At 36.8% G+C, this 17,705-nt stretch overlaps 1 protein-coding gene across 2 annotated transcripts in view; it reads right to left on the bottom strand.

The window, feature by feature from the left end:
* The window catches only part of KIF15 (kinesin family member 15), a 38,834-nt gene that overhangs the window by 15,844 nt on the left and 5,285 nt on the right, over positions 1 to 17,705 (bottom strand). For both annotated transcript variants that reach the window (XM_075055548.1, XM_075055558.1), the window contains 16 exons: positions 17,310 to 17,347; positions 16,267 to 16,364; positions 15,744 to 15,923; positions 14,875 to 15,084; positions 14,633 to 14,758; positions 13,055 to 13,177; positions 12,202 to 12,325; positions 10,392 to 10,483; positions 7,542 to 7,751; positions 6,265 to 6,442; positions 5,699 to 5,840; positions 3,172 to 3,313; positions 2,663 to 2,839; positions 1,630 to 1,737; positions 736 to 841; positions 30 to 195 (listed from right to left, as the gene is read on the bottom strand). In XM_075055548.1, the coding sequence (XP_074911649.1) occupies positions 30 to 195; positions 736 to 841; positions 1,630 to 1,737; positions 2,663 to 2,839; positions 3,172 to 3,313; positions 5,699 to 5,840; positions 6,265 to 6,442; positions 7,542 to 7,751; positions 10,392 to 10,483; positions 12,202 to 12,325; positions 13,055 to 13,177; positions 14,633 to 14,758; positions 14,875 to 15,084; positions 15,744 to 15,923; positions 16,267 to 16,364; positions 17,310 to 17,347 (2,220 nt within the window). The remainder of the gene's footprint in view (positions 1 to 29; positions 196 to 735; positions 842 to 1,629; positions 1,738 to 2,662; positions 2,840 to 3,171; positions 3,314 to 5,698; positions 5,841 to 6,264; positions 6,443 to 7,541; positions 7,752 to 10,391; positions 10,484 to 12,201; positions 12,326 to 13,054; positions 13,178 to 14,632; positions 14,759 to 14,874; positions 15,085 to 15,743; positions 15,924 to 16,266; positions 16,365 to 17,309; positions 17,348 to 17,705) is intronic.

Raw genomic sequence — 17,705 nt, forward strand, 5'->3', positions numbered from 1 at the left:
TAAGGCATTTTACCAAACTGCCAACATACCTGACACTGTCCAGCTGGAACTGTACATCCATATGTCTACCAGAAAGCTGACTGATTTCTTTCTCTTGCTTTTCCCTAAAGGCACTATATTCCAATTTTACAGCAGACAGCTCCTTGTCTGCAGACTGCAGGACAATGCGCAAGTCATAGACTTCACTTTTTAATACTGTCAAAAACCAAACAAATTACGTTATTTGGAAAACTGTGCTAGATACAGGACATGTAACACTACAGAACATCCTGGGAAAGCCTCACAAAACTTCACATATTTTCAGTGGAATTAACCTTGAAGGTCACACACAGAAAGGATTTGTAAATGGAAAAGCTCAATGAAACATTGACTTCAAGAACTGAGGAGTACAGGCAGAATCAAAAACATTCCAGACAATATCACTGCATTTCCATAGACCAAGAGAGGATTTTCCCTTTATTTTTAGTTAATATTTTTTTAAAATACTATATCCTGTACTCCCTTCACATTCAGAGTGAACAGAGAACAATTCTGAATATTGTATACTGTGCAAGACTGGGCAGAGAAAAGCTGGTCTGCAAGTATTAGATTTTTTTTCTTTAAAAAAATATTTAAAAAAAAAAAATCAAACCAGTATGACAAACCCAAATAGTTACTTAGCATGTGCTATTGTTGATTCAAAACACTAAGACGCCTCAAAACTTCACATGGAATTTCAGTTTTACATAGACTTACTATCAGTCTTGCTTTCACTATCTTGAAACTGCTTTTCAAGCGATTTCATCTGTTCAAGGAGCTCCTGGCGCTCTTTATTCCAGTCATTCCTTTCAGATGAAAGAAGCTTGAGACGAGAAAGAAAATTTTTAAATGGAAGGAAACATAGGAGTGGCTAAGTCGCAGAGCTGTAACAATCATGTAATAACGTATTATGGCATTTCATCAGCTGATTATAAATACAAGATGAATTTTTCTTTAAATTCGATGTTTGATGAATCTGAAATCCATAGAAGTCCAAGAAAAAAAAAAGTAATTCAATATAAGTGAAGACATTACCTTATCTAAAAAGTTTATTTAAAAGCAACCCACAGCTTACAAGCTGAGATTTACTTCAGAACAGAGCTATCAGAGATGAGACTAATCTGGGAAGAATACAGGCCTTGTTTCCTTTTCTGTACTAAATCAAATCTAGCGATTAAGGAAGACTTGTAAATATTTTATAGAGTAAGGACATTTCAGTTCAGTTCTAGCTGAGGCAAGTAGCATTTTCAGCATTCTAAAGTTGAAAATTTCCTTGTGACTATTGCTGTTTTCCAGAAATCATGAAGTTGGCCAAAACCAAGCACAGCCATCTTGAGTGTCTATTTGCTTATAGTTAAGATCAAGCAGGCTCAGAATCACAACATTTAAAACAACAAAAACAAAAAACCCCAAACCTGCAGTGTTATGTTAAATGAAGTCCTTGTCTTCCTGCACAGCCCTAAACTATGATGCTATGTAAATTTTTCAAAAGTCAAAATGCAAGTAACACTGCAGACCTCACTAGATGACACAGTAGTATGTGTGGTAGATATCACCTTATCATATATATACCCACTCACATATAGCCCTGTATTATTATTGTTCTCTCACCTCCTGTATTTGTGCAGAATGATGCTCCAGTTTATTGATATGCTGCTGGAGTTTTATATTCTTGCTTTCCTCTTCATCCAGCTTTGTCTGCATTGTGCTCACTTGCTCCTGTGATGCAAGAGACACTCAAAATTAGAGCACCCATCTTCCAGTTATTCTCATATGCCATATGGCAGTCTGTGCATATTAAATATAAAAACGTCAACTACTTTCTTTTTTTATGACTCAAACCAACAGAAAACAGAACATTCAAAAATAAACTGGTATCTTAAGTAGCTGATTCCTCCTATTGCTAACTAAACCACCAGAACACAAGAAAATCTGTCAGGGGATACAAGGACTGAATCCAATAAACATTTAGTTTTCAGACACACGTTTATCTTGGAGAAATAAGGCTTTAAAAAGAAGTTATTCAAAATACACACTAGCTAAATTCCTTACAGGATCTCTGCACTATGGTAAGTATCAAAGAGGGGTTTTGGCTGTTGTGCCAGGGTTTTACATGCACTGAAGTTAGTTCCAGCTTCTAGAGAGTAGTTCAGATAACTTCATAGCACTCTTCTATGTGACAAAAGTCCTTCCCTGCCCTTTAGGAAAGATACAAGACAATTAAGGTATAATGATGGACCAGCATTACTTGGCAGGTTTCTTCAAATCATGCAGTATTATATATTAAGTTTGGGTATTGTTCTAAATGTAGCCATCACCAGACACTTATAAAGAAGTTTCCTTGGAGACAAGTTATCAGGTTAAAACAATAAAAATTTAAATGCCCTGTATATCTTAAACTACTTGCAATCTTCAACTCTCAAATCCCTTTCAATATTTTCATTGTAAATGTCCGTAAGTACAGTTAGAGAAATGTTAGTAAGTACAATTAGAGAACTGTTTAGTGACGCCTTAAGTATTCATCAAGTGCTTCAGTTTCCCATGCAAATTCAAATATATTTGGTGAGGGGGAAGTATTTCATGCCAAAACCCACTTTATAATAAAAGTTACACATACACTTCAGTTTTTATTCAGAACATTCACCTGTGCCACTTTGAGCTCCTCAGCAATGACCTCATATGCTTGTTCATTCACCTCTGGAGGAACCGGCTCTTTCAAAATGTCATCCATCTCTTCAGAATGATAATCTAAGATTTCTGGGCTTATTCGTGGCACTAGGCGAGATCTTAACTGGTAAGCTTTTGTTGGAGTGGTTATGTTCTGTTATAAAGATTACAAAGCAGTCTTTATTTTAACCATAAAATGGAATTAAGACTTTGTCTGGTATTGTATTTCATAGTTCTATAAGTAGAATAATGAAATAAAATGCTTAAAGTGGTTAGTTCTAAACCACTACACTTTTTCAGGTTTGTCATCTGATTGTAGTAGCAGTCATTCAGTAAGTATTTCGGAACAAAAAAAGCGGTGTATCTGGTTTATCACATATGGATTACACACCAGAACACTAGTTAGGTTAAGGGATTGTACAAATGAAAGTCTATGTTCTCACACAACTCAGGAGTAAGTATGTGTGGTTTTAAATAAACTTATACCTTAAGAGTTTCTCTGTGTAGCTTATGTAATTGAGAGACTTCCTGACGCTTGTATGCTTTGGTTGCCTCCAGAATGTTTTCGAGATGTTGGTTTGCTTTCCGAAGGGATTGAAGCTCTGATTCCTGTTCCATATGCTTTTTCCTGTTTAGGAAGTATGTTACTACTGTCAAAATCACTCCATCAGTATGCCCTTGCATCAGTAAGAATAAGCTACAGTATTGCCAATGAGCAAGCTGAAGCTGAACTCTTGCCCAAACACTGAAATACATTATTTTGAAAAGAAAGCCACCACTGCTGTATTAAAAAGTTAAAAAAAAAAAAAAAAAAGCTAAGAAGCTTATTTGTGCTTGCATAATGAAGCAAGCAGATGGATAACTAAACATGTCAGAAAAAAATCCATTACACGTTAAGAAATAAGCTGAGAGCTCTGCAATTCCTTTTATGAGAAAGTGATATCACCCATACCAATATGGTTTTAAGCTTTAAAAATGTTATCCAGTTATATGAGAAGTCTGAACTGGTGCTTGCCAGGATTAAAGAAAATCCTTTAAAGATTTTTATTTTTTTTTAATGGAAGTGCTGCTCTGTTGAGATTATTTTGCCCTCTAAGAGTACTTTAACTTAAATCCAACAGTTGAGCAGAAATTTAGGAATAATTTTCATAAGGTATTTTGCAGAGCTACATGCTGTTACTGTGATAATTGGCCTTACTGACATAATTGTAGGGTCATAGTCTACAGACAAAAGGAAATACACTATTTCATCTTTTGGCAGTTTAATGCTATCACTTTCCCTCATGTTTTTAGCATCTGCAACAAAACTTATGGAACAGAGTAGAACTTTAGTTATGACAGCTATTGGACAATAGAAAAATTAGCATACATTGATTTTGTGAAATTGTTAAATTTTACTCATTCAGTTACAGCATATAGTTACACTTGCATTTAAAATTAAGCATCCAGTTACTCTGAAGCTGGAAACAAGTTTAAAGTTTAGTGAAATCCAGAAGTGAATCCAGAGGCTCAAAAGCACACTTTTGTTTGACTGCACTCCACTAAGAAAATGTCAGTAATTGATAATAAAAATGCACACATACTATCAAGAAAGCAAGACATGCACAAAACATAGAATACATAAAATAGGAATACATTGAATGGGTAGGAAAAGAAAGTAATTAATATCTGAAGATAAAAATAAAGCATTGTAACTAATGATACAGGACAATAGATGGATTGCTGAATTGATAAACTCAGTAGATGACAACATTACGATTTATAAAGTTCATAGGATTTGCTACACAGAAATCTAAGACTAAAAATACAGATTTGTACAATGGCCTGAATGAGCAAAAAAGGACATCACAAAGCTACTTTGAAAAAAAAAAAGTGGGAAGGCAAAAATGGAACTATCTTGTGCCCAATGCTTCTAGAATTATACTCTAGATTCAATTAAATCAATAAAAATGAACATTAGGTACAAGCTAAAAATATAGTTAAAAAATATCAGGTCCCTTTTGCCTTCCAGGTTTATATTTCATTTGCTGGAAATGCAATTATTTTTCTTGTATCTCCAGTAACAGGATGAGAATTTTTCAGAAATGGGGTTGATCAAGTTAAGCATGTATTATTCACTTGCATATGAATATATATACACTGAAGATATTACTCAGGCGTTTTGCATTATCTTGTGCTGCCCTCAAGGAGAACAATGACAGTAAGTTCTTGACTACGTTAGTAAGGGCAAAGTAGACCCTTATCTCATGTTTAGATGCCAAAGCAAATGGACATAAATGAACTATTGACACCATGTTTTTGCTCCAAATTCAAAGCTCCAAATTCAAAGCTCTTTGCTTTGCTTTTAATTCAATCTCTGTTCCAATAACAAGACTCGAGGTAGTGGTATTACTGCCTTCTTAAAAATCTTGGAAGTGGAGACAAAAAAATTAACCAACAGGTTAGCCAAAATTTTCTGGGGTGCTTGGATTCTACATTTATGGTGACTCAAACTTGCAATCTTAAAGAGGTTATATTAAAAACTACTGTTGCACTAAACAAAAAACAAACCCCCAAATACCCACCCCGCCAAACCCATCAGTTCCTGTCACTGCTTCCATCTGTAATACTTCAGTTACTGAAAAATAATTGCTCAACATGGAAACTAAGCCAAACTCTCCCTGTTCCATTAAGCAGGTGACCATCAGAATTCCAGGGTATATGCATCTCCTGCATGTTGTGAAGCACTGTTTTGCATCTTAGCATAAAGAAGAGCTTTTGGAAAGACAAAGAAATCAGCAACAGTGCAAACATGCCTTCAGATTGCATCATGGTTGTTTCCTAGTCTGGGAGTAACTAAGTTCAACAGAAACATATTCTGTGCACATGCCATTTTTCTTAACCTGGCCCTCTCTCACATGCAAAGAGCATACTTAGACCGTATATTCAGGATCTGAGACTAACTTTTAAAAATCAATATAAATAGTTATTTAAAGACATTTAATTAAGACATTTCTATACTGTTTTGTCTCACTTGGTTAGCTCTTTAAATTCTTCATATTCTTGTTTTGAACTTGCCAGTTCACTTTGAGTCTGTAGCAGGCGTGCTTTCAGCCTTTCAACAGATGCCAGTGAGTTGCCTTCCACTGATATGGTGGTGGAATATAAATGATGACCTAAAGAACAAACATAGACCCTCTGAAATCACAGAATAGCTCAAATAGCTTAAGTTTTAGTAAAATGAAAGCCTTTGTAGGCTTTTGAACAACATAGCAGCAACTGAGATTGAAGAAAGTGGGTATTAGCAACAGTCCACATGAAAACCAGAATAATTAATATTACTGCAGTCTTCATGACAACTAAGGACAACAAAATGAGATTATGGGTGGTGTTCACAAGATGCACAACACCAAGTTCCCTATTGCTGTACTTGCTTGAAGGCCAATGTGAATAAAATGAAGTAAACCTAAAGTAAAAATCAGTCTTCAGGTACCACTTTGAAGAAGGCAAAAATACATCAAGACAGACAACATTTTCAATACTACACACAACAGAAATACAGTAAGCTTATTTAGCTGGAAAACATTAGCATATTTTTACCTCCAGTATTTTTCTCTGTGGCTGAAGCTTCCAAAAAAGCTTTTTCTAGTTCTGCAATGGTCTGAGCATCAATTTCTTGAGCCTTTTTAACTGACTGCAAAGAACGAAGTTTTTTATTCTCCTCTCTGAGGTTATGGTTCTCCATGGCATACTTCGCAATTCGTGGGTGTTGTTCCATCTATGATAAGCAGTATTTTATTCAACAGGTTTTGTTTTCCAGACAATGCTATACACATCTAGCTGTTGCTCTACAACCTTTAATATGCATTAAATTGTAATGGAAGGGGAAAAAAGTATTCCCTATAGTGGTTAAAACTGCCCCAATTTTTTTTTGTTAGTTTTCCTACTCCATTGGAATCTGCTCTCAAAAAAGACAGGGGGTTTACATTTTATATGTTTACTCTTTTACTGGTAATAAGGCAGTAGAAGCTTTTCATGTTGCTCTTGATATCCCTTTGCAGTCTCAACTTTGAGCTTTGGCTTTCTTAACACTGTCCCTGCATGCCATAGTAATGTTTCTATAGTCCTTTAATGACTGTCCTGACTTCCGTACTTCCCCCCCTCCCACCCCCTTCACTTTGGAGCTCAGTTATGAGCCACAGATTCAAGCTGGTCTTCTAATACATCTACTCCTTTTTCCTACTTGTGCTTGAAGGAAATTGTTTTTAATGAATCTGCCTTCTTTCTTGAGCTGCTTTGTTCTTCAAAACTGCTTCACAAATACCACACCTACCAGATACCTGAATAACCCAAAGCCTCCTCTCCTGAAGCCTTAGGTATGTACTTTGCTACTTGCCTTCCTCAGACAGCTCCAGGACTGCATCACCCCTGATTGGCCCATCTAGCATCTGTGTTATTATCCTTCAGAAACCTGCTGTATCACTTGCATCCTGTTGTCCTTCCCTTTCAACAGATGTCATGGAGGTTAAAGTCTCCCATAAGAATGAGGATTTGTGATTTGGAGACTTCCTTGAGTTGCTTAAAGGAGACTTAGTCCTCTACCTAACCCAGATCAGGTGGCCTGTAGCAAGCTCCCACCATGACATCACCCTTACTAGCCTCTCCTCTTATGCAAACTCACAAGCTCTAAACCCACCCATTGTCCCTTCCATAGGGAAACTCCATACATTTGAGATGTATCTATAGAAGAACCCATGACACATCTTCCTCTTTCCTGCCTCTTTCCTAAAAAGCCTATATCCACCCATCACAGAACTCCATCACTATATCTATTCTCACAAAAGAAAACTGTTCTAGAAAGGAAAAACCAGACTTACCTGTTCTCTGAGTGTCTGCAATTCCTCCCTCAATTCACCGAGGAGATCATCTTGCTCTTTTGGCAATAAACTTCCACCACCCTCTTTGTGTAATCTCTCCAAACGAACAATATGGTCTTCACGGAATTTAACTATCATTTTACTGGACTGAATAAATTTCTCCTTCTTGGCACACAGATCTTCTAGTTGAGCAATTTTTTCTAATAAATTCTTAGAAAAATACATATACAGATTGGTAGAAAAGCGACGGTTACACTAAAATTTTTAAGGTGCACATATCACATAGGTATGCACACACAGACAAATCATGCAAAAGTCAGTTAAGAGTAATTTTGTGAATACACAGACTATCATTTGGAGCAGATTTGTAAAGAGCAACAGCTCATACCATGAACCCAAATTACACACTATTGCAAAAAACTTTACTTAGAAGGTCCAATATGATCCAGTAGACTAAGTATTCAGTTAAGCACATCAGATGCACCCCTAGAGTGCCTGTTTCAGTTGATTTTCTTAAAATCAATCAATCAATCCATTTTGGCTGATTTAGTACTACACCATGACATGAACCAAAGCACAATAAAATTGGAATGACTGGGAGGTTTGCTTCAAGAAACACGCTGTTGATCCAAACACTCAAAGATGCACTCAAAATTAAGTAAAACAGAAGTTTGTTGTTCTGTTAAATTTTCTTAGAAAATCCCAATAAACAACCCATCCCCTAAAACTAAACATACTATGAAAGTTATGCTGTGGCTTGTCTGAATTTGAAAGATAGAATAGAATAATAAAATCGTTTAGGTTGGAAAAGACCTTTAAGATCATCAAGTCCAATTGTTAACCTAACATTGCCAAGTCCACCACTAAACCATGTCCCTAAGCACCACATCTACATGTCTTTTAAATACCCCCAGGGATGGCAATTCAACCCCTTACCTGGGCAGCCTGTTCCAATGCTTGACAACCCTTTCAGTGAAGAAATTTTTCCTATTATCCAATCTAAACATCCCCTGGCACAACTTGAGGCTGTTTTCTCTTGTCCTATCAGTTGTTACTTGGGAGAAAGACCAACCTCCACCTCGCTACAACCTCCTGTCAGGTAGCTGTAGAGAGCTATGAGGTCTCCACTCAGCATCCTTTTCTCTAGGCTAAACCACCCCAGTTCCCTCAGCCGCTCCTCATAAGACTTGTGCTCTAGACCAGCTTCACTGCTCTTCTTTGGACACATTCCAGCACCTCAATGTCTGTCTTGTAGTGAGGGGCCCAAAACCGAACACAGTATTGGAGGTGTGGCCTCACCAGTGCCAAGTACATGGGGATGATCACTGCCCTAGTCCAGCTGGCCACACTATTTCTGATACAAGCCAGGATGCTAGTGGCTTTCTTAGCCACCCAGGCACACTGCTGGCTCATATTCAGCCAGCTGTCAACCAACACCCCCAGGTCCTTTTCCACCAGGCAGCTTTCCAGCCACTCTTCCCCAAGCCTGTAGCATTGCATGGGGTTGTTGTGGCCCAAGTGCAGGACCCAGCACTTAGTCTTGTTTCACCCCATACAATTGGCCTGGGCCCATTGATCCAGCCTGTCCAGATCCCTCTGTAGAGCCTTCCTACCCTCAAGCAGATCAACACTCCCGCCCAACTTGGTGCTGTCTGCAAACTTACTGAGGGTGCACTCAATCCCCTCGTCCAGATCGTTGATAACGATATTAAAGAAAACTGGCCCAATACTGAGCTCTGGGGCACACCACTTGTGACCAGCCGCCAACTGGATTTAACTCCATTCACCACCACTCTTTGGGCCCAGCTATCCAGCCATTTTTTTACCCAGCAAAGAGTGCACCTATCCAAGCCATGAGCAGCCTGCTTCTCCAGGAGAATGCTGTGGGAAACTGTCAAAGGCTTTACTAAAGTCTAGGTAGATAACATTCACAGCCTTTCCCTCATCCACTGAGTGGGTCACCTTGTCACAGACGGAGGTCAGGTTAGTCAGGCAGGACCTGCCTTTCATAAACCCATGCTAACTGGGCCTGATTGCCTGGTTGTCCTGTATGTGCCATGTAATGGCACTCAAGATGATCTACTCCATAACCTTTCCCAGCACCAAAGTCCGACTGAGAGGCCCGTAGTTCCCCAGATTCTCCTTCTGGCCCTTCTTGTAGATGGGCATCACATTTGCTAACTTCCAGTCAACTGGGGCCTCCCCAGTTAGCCAGGACTACTGAGAAATAATGGAAAGTGGCTTGGTGAGCACTTCCACCAGCTCCCTCAGTACCCTTGGGTGGATCCCATCTGGCCCCGTAGACTTCTGTGTGTCTAAGTGGTATAGCAGGTCACTAACCATCTCCCCTTGGATTATGGGGGCTTCATTCTGCTCCCCATCCCCATCTTCCAGCTCAGGGAGAACAACTGGTCTTACTATTAAAGACTGAGGCAAAGGTGGCATTAAGTACCTCAGCCTTTTCCTCAGCCTTTGTCACTATGTTCCCCCCCCCACATCCAATACAGAACGGAGATTCTTCTTAGCCCTCCTTTTGTTGCTAATGTATTTATAGAAACATTTTTTGTTTTCTTTTATGGCAGTAACCAGATTAATTTCTATTTGGGCTTTGGCCCTTCTAGTTTTCTCCCTGTATAACCTCACAACATCCTTGTAGTCCTCCTGAGGACTACAGATTTTATCTCAAATGTCATTTGACTAAGTTCCCTTGTTACCAAACCTTATTATCTCTGGACAAGGTATTTTTATTAAAAAACAAAAGAAAAATGAAGAAAGTAAGTTTCGATATGCTCACTCATCTCTCATTAGACAGTACACAGAATGCACTTAGAAATATTAGTGTTTTCTTACCTTCTTTTCACCTTCTGATTTCTCCCAGAACAACATTGCTTCAAGAAAGTTGTTCATGTAATTTATGTTCTTCTTCCCCTTTTCAACAGCACCTGTAGGGTAAGTCAAAGAAACAAATGCCATATTTATTAAAATACCAGTTAACCAGGTGTTCCTACATACATAACGTGACAGTTGTGTAAAGAAAATTTAAATAAATTCTTCGAGTAGTATAATTCCTCTATAAAGATCATGTGCCATACGCAGAGCAAAGAAGTTTAGACAGCAATTCCTAGTCACCTGCAAGTGCTGATAAAGAACAGAGTTAATATACATAATTGTATAATTAACAAAGTTGTTCAGGCATTAAACAGCTTTACAATGAACTTTTATTAAAAGAATCAGTCTGTTCAGCTGAGTATGTCTGTAAAATGCAAAACCCCTCCGAAATTAATTTGATAACACTAAGCCATTATTGGCATCATTACTACAGTTTGTACATATTAGAAGTGGACTAACCGGTTCATGAGAAGGAAATTCAGGAAAATAACCATGAATTAGGTGGACAATTAGTGATTTAATCTGGAAGGAAAGTGTCCACACAAGGGATTAAAAGGGCTTTACTAATCCACTTCAGAAATTAATTCAAAATAGCTTTCCCAAATATCCTCACATAGGCAAGACTACTTATAGAATACCATAGTATCTAGGTGAATAATAACTACCCTATTGTTATTTAATATATTAAAAATGCCATCATATTTTTAAAGTAGCTAGCAAGCAGATTTCATAAGTGTGTGATCGAATATTACAAACATAATTTAACTACATAGACTAAACACAGGTCTAGTATATTAGGTTCTGCATAAAACCTCTCTTCAGTGTTTAAGCATCATCACTTGCTTTCCCTTGGAACTCTATCACAGATCTAAATATTTTTGAGCCTTCTGTCAATATTCATGTATCCATGGGCAGCGATTCAGTGTCCCACATAATCACTGACTTGTTTTTACTGGTTAAAAGTGTATGTTAACAGAGAAGTATTTTTTCCTTAGGAAAACTCAACCACAGATGCTTTACGGTAGACAAGAGTTTCTAACTTCTGTAATAACTTCTATTGCTGTATCTCCTATTTCTTGGCAAGGTCAGGAAGAGTTGGCTCAGGAACACAGGAAGAGTTATAAGAGTTACAATTACAAGTTCACTACCCTGTAATCAAACATGATAAGGTAGCCTATTTCAGTGAGAAGTATACATAGTAGGAAGCTATGCTGGGATCTGTAGTGCGGATACAACAGTCCAGTGAAAAGCTGCTGGAAGAAAAAAGTTACATAAAAACCCTTTTACCATCTTACATTGAAATCTCTCTTTTATTGAAAAGTAAACATTCTTCTTAGGATCTTCCTGAAGGGGCAAAAAGGGAAGAGGGGAAAAAAATTCTGTCTTGAGCTTAAAAAGAATGCAGCATTATCAATACCTTAGTGTCCTCCCTCTGACCTAAATGTACAAGCAATCACATGCAAGCTTTTAGTTACTTAAAGGACTGGGCAGCATACCTCTTACGAACTGGAAGAGTACTCTAGGTATTATATAATAAAACCACAGCCTAGCACACAAACTTAGGAGAGGAAGAAAATAAAATCACTTTTACAATTTCTGCAAAATATCAGATACAAATACAGGCAATGGAATTCATAAGACAAATGCAACGTCTGTGGGTCAGTTCCTACAAAAATATTAATTGTTCAGAAACTTAATGAATTATGTAAGGCTCCAACATTCTAGGCTACAAAAGTAGGAAGTTCTCTCTCCCCTCACCCCCAACTCTTACCTTGAGGTACAGACATATCACGCATAGACGGCACTGAAGTAAGTTGAGCAAGCTGCTCTTTCAATTTCTTCACCTCAGCTTGCAGCTGGCTCACATTTCCTTGTGTGTCTTCATTAACCACAGCCTTTCATAAATATGTTAAGAGAAAGTTAGGAAAAGGTACAAATAAAAATCTTGTATTTTATGGGATAAGAGAAAACTGAAAGACTGCAAAGCAGCAAAACTACTGAGAAGTGTTTCCGTCTTAGGAAAGAAAGAATTCATGGGAAAAGCAATGTTCCATTTCCTAAGAAACCAGTAAGTTGCACTTCAGCTAAAAATATGGGTTAAAAATTTTAATGTTTTCTGCAGAATTCCATCTGGAGCTTTTTGACCAAAGCAGTATACATCGAAGACAGTAGTTTCCAGTCAGATGCCAACATACTTTCAAAACCCACCCATGAGAAATTACATCTTGGATATTAGCATATATAAAAACTAGATGCACTGAAATACCATTGAATTTTAAATTCGTATGAAAATTTTAATTTTTAGTACAGATTTACTTACTTTTTACTTTTTTCCAATGAAGTGCTCTAAGAACAAGCAACAAATACACACTTTTATCAGCCATTACCTACTCCTCAGCTGTTGTATTCTATTCATAACCAAAAGCAAACAAGGCCTTTTCAAAAATTATTTATCATAAAAAAACATTTAGGAAAGCAAATTTAGTATTTTAAAATAAGTTATATTCATTAAAATTAGTGAAAGCACAAGAGTATTTCAATAAGGCAACCCTGTTTGCAGATGTGTAGTTTACATGAGAAGAAATTGTTTTTTTTCAACAATAAAGACATTGAGGAACTCTTACCTTGTTTTTAATCAACTTTGCTCGCTGAGCAAAATTAAGAGTGGAGAGTGTTTCACCAAAACACCTGGATCCTGGGTGAACATTTGCGATAATACATGTTTTTGCATTACCACCAAGGGAATCCTATTTAAAAAACATGGAAGTTAGCCTTATTTGCATGTTTTTGGTGACAGCAGGAAGCCATCACCTAAGAACTACCGTGTATCATTTCGAACAAATTGCAGAAGGGATTTTATTTAACAAAGCTGCATGCTAGGCAGGTTTCTGAAATTTTATTTCAACTGTGGGTATAAAGGATGTGACTGTAAATAAGGACTTTATTTGGGTTTTTCAAAACCCTGACTCTGTACTACTTATCAACAATTTGAGATTTATTTTTTTTTTTACTCCTGGACAGGAGGGAGATAAAAGAAAAAATGGAAAAAAAATCAGGGAATACAGCAGATATTTCACTTTAATCTTGGTAATTAGCAGATTGGTATTCGCAGTAGTTTGAACATCATCTAGCCTGTTGATTGTTCCAACCTATCTTCTAGTGGCAATTGCCAAACAAACAGATTCTTGACCAAGGATATAAAAGGAACCTCTCCCTTTAACATGCATAGTCTTCAGATATTTCTGTGCTGTTAAACAAGTAGCTCTCAAATCTCTGGAGAACGCAGCAGTTAGACCTAAGACTAAAAGTCTAGTACTACAAAATAGACCACAAGCCTCAACTGCATTCTCTCTCTGTAGTAGAGAAGGTCATGTTTGTGGACTTCTTTGCAGTACAGCCAACTAAAAAAAAAAACCACCAAAAAACCACAACTTAAGAAAGTAATAGCTCATACAGTTGCAATTTTCTCCCAATTTCTATGTCTTTTGGGTTGCACTGGAAGAATATAATTCTTCAGAGGTTCATGATTCTAAGATATACATAGAACAGGGATGGAATGATTGGGAAATTTTGCTATAATCCCAATGATACTGTGTTGTAACACAAATGCTGTATTAAGTTCAAGTGCTATATTATAATACAAAAATATATTACAGATATTATTCATTACTGTTCACAGAATTTTGGTGAGTGCTGGCATCCACCAAATCTTTGACTGCTTCCGTCTTTGTTTTCTGTTCATCTTGAAAAGATCTCATAAGCTCTCAGGTAGGAAACTGTAAATTTATCTAATTCTTAACATCGTACCAACACAGTACACGTAGGCTAATTCTGGAAATCCTGTCACACATTTCAACACATCTCTAAATATTACGTTGTGATACACAGTATTTCCCAAATAACAGGGATGAAAACATATGCTACCTTTTCTTTAAAATTTGCAAATAAGTAATAGGAGATTATGAGCATAAATAAATTTGTCTCCAGTTAATAGCAACAAATTGGCTAGAAGTCTGTTTAGGTAAACATATTTTTCAAGCCTTCTTCCACCTGCCCAATATTGAAACAAATTTCTAATGTACCTGAGTTCAGCTTTTTAGAGTAAAAAAAAAAAAAAAAAAAAAAAAAAAAATCAACCCAAACAATTTTTTTTTTTTTCCTACATACCAAGTAGCATATAAAATCCAGAGGATATACATTACCCGTAGCAGAAAAGTGAGCTTGGAATCCCGGTAACAAATGTGCCTCTGTTTTCCATTACCCACGTCAACAAGTGCTGTGATTACTTGGCCCAGGCAACTTAGTGATCGATTTATGTTACCTGCTTCCTAAAAAAAAAAAAAAAAAAAAAAAAAAAGAGAGAAAGAGAGAGAACAGATTTGGTGGGTGGAGCAGGGCAGTACATCTGAAAGGAGAAAGATGCCACAGATATTACAGAACCAACCTTTAACCTCAGTCCTTCTGTATGGGTGTCTTTCTGTCTCTCAGATCCTGCCAAGTCTACCAGGTTGAGCAGGGAAGACCGAATGTTAACAATCTCTTTGTTTTTCTCCATAGATTCCACTGTGATAGTGAAAACCGCATGTGATCTTGAGGATTCTCTGTTCATTGAGGTCGATGCTACACGACGGTTTCTCCACCCCATAGTTAGTACCTAAGCGCAATAAAGACATCAAACAATATCAAGTATCTCAGACTGTACCCAGTATTTACATACATGTGACGTAAATGGTAGTAAGCATATTTCAATGCAACGGCCTTTAAAAATCTGAAGGACAAGGACTTTTTTCCTTTTATCCAATAAAAGTATTTTAAAAGTGAAAAAATTTATTAAGCTTGACTGTAGCTATAAACACTAATTATAATATTCACTTCTTTCCTCCAGAAATGCCATTATTGTTTGAAAGCAGTACACAAGGAAAAAATATTTAAAGTCACAAAAGTACTATGTGAACGTCTCATTCATGGAGAAATAAACCTGACAATTTCTGGAACACACATGCTGCCTGATTAGCAGAAGATGTAGTTTTCTGTTGCTATTTCAGAGATGTGTAGGGCAAGCATTAGGGAAAGATTACTGTAATTGCAATTCATATACTCCAAACTCCAGAACTACATGATTTCTTACGTGTGTGGGATAGTCAGGAAGCATTGCCTAGAAACAGATTTTTACACTGTTCTTTGGAGGATAGAGATAGGGGAAGAGGGTGTCACAGACACTGTGCAAAAAATATGTGCTTTAATCAAAGAGGAATATTTACCAAATAAGCATCAAGATAAATAGTCCAAACATTAAAAAGTGACAAAAAATACCTGGTATGCTTCAGCAGCAGACGACAACACCTGTTCAACAGCACCATCAACAAAGACTCCCTTCTTGATGTGTTCTCTGAGAAAGAGTCCAGCTGAAGCAGAATCTAGCAAGTCAAATATCTGTTCATTGTAGATTTCAATAAATGAGCATTTGCAGAGAAAACTCTTTCCGCTGCCAGCCTGAAAAACACAATAATTTACACTATAAACAGATGGGTTTTATTAAGTCTGGCATTGTTATTAGTTTGCATATATAGTCTACATATGAAGCACTTCTGATGCCCAGCTAACAATCAACATCCAGAAACCCAGATGCATTTTTAGACTCAAAATATAAGCACGCTTTCGTCTGAACAAAGCGTACTATAATTTGGCAGAGTACTAGATGCAAGCGTTTCTCATTAATAAATTTGATGCAAGATGGCAATAATCCTGGAAACTTAACTGCTTACCAAACAGCCTTAGCTAATCTTTAATGTGAGACATTACTTTCACTGCAATAAGAAGCATAAAATAAATGTACCTTTTCTTTTTCACGTTCAATTAGAAAAAATAAGTATTCAAAGCTCCGTGGAATTACACCTCTCAGACTGTGAGTGAAATTATCAGAATCAGAAGGTCCTAAAGAGATTTTTAATTAAAAAAAATAATTAATTAGTACTACTCAGGAGTAATGGTTGACCTCTTCAAGATGTCATTACAGAAGATTTCAGCAACCAGGTTTTAGTCAGTTTATGGCAAAACCACAGAAGAAATGCAATAAAATCAACTTTCAAGATCTAAGATAATATTCCATAATCAAGTTTACATGTAGTCTAAATGATGTTTGTGAAAGCTTTTTACCTGTCCATAGGTTACCTAAGTCTAAAATAGTATAAACTACTCAGACTTCCATAGAAAACATGTACAGATGTAGAGGTATGCCAATACAGCTACCTTAACCCTGATTTGAAGAACCAGAAAGATGGGGTGGATTTGTTCCCGTGTTTACTTAATTTCTCAAAAACATGTCGGCCAAAGTGGTTTTGGTTATTTCAGTAATTTTCTAATGGCAAGCACAATATTAATGCATTTAAAATCACCACTGTATGAAGAAAATGATTACAAGGGGATCCCCCTTCATATACAGAGGCCTTAAATTCCTAGTTGGATAGGAAGCAGTTATTTTGAAAACCTCAATATATTTCAACATGGAAGACCCTTGCATACTAGAATATTTTTCTACATATGCAAGGAATATCAGCCAAAAAGGGAAACCAGCAGAATACTCATTTTTGAGAAAATTTACTAAAAGTGTCTGATTTAAATGAAAAGTTTCTCTCCTGTTAAAAACAGAAAAAAAATCTACATCTTCAAAAAGGTAGAGGAGAGTACCTATACTTCACTTTTTTGGTATAAAGCAAGAACAACTGCACTGAGCGCTGCACCATTTCTTAAAACTTAAAGTTAACTGCAGGAAGACAAAAAGCTAAATAAACCCTGGTGTTTGAGCAAGACAACATTTCAAATCAAGACAAAAAAAACAGTAAGAAACCACTGAAAGATTAAGCTCTCTCATGCACTTACCCATCATAGTAAAGGTTTTTCCTGACCCAGTCTGGCCACTAACAAAACAAAACAAAACAACCAAACAAAAAAAGGTCAGTTAAAGCTTTATTCTGGCTCTGAATTTTTCATTAATCTGCATCTTTTAAGGAGAACTCACAACTTAAAATGAAAAAGAAAAAAAAAAAAAAAAATTCTTCTAAACGGAAAATAAATAAAAAAGCCAGAGGCAACCTGAGAAATCGGTCAGCTAAAAAGGTATAAAAATACAACAGCAAATTTGACCATGAAATTCTGTTTAGATAAATCACCTTTTCTCTCCCCCACCACCCACCATTTTCTTCCTTATTTCTGTTGGAAACGGAAATAGTGGAACTTAGCATTAAAATGAAGGCTTTCAAATATACATATTAAACT

This window comes from Buteo buteo, chromosome 2 (genome assembly GCF_964188355.1).
Source record: "Buteo buteo chromosome 2, bButBut1.hap1.1, whole genome shotgun sequence".
Taxonomy (NCBI): Eukaryota; Metazoa; Chordata; class Aves; order Accipitriformes; family Accipitridae; genus Buteo; species Buteo buteo.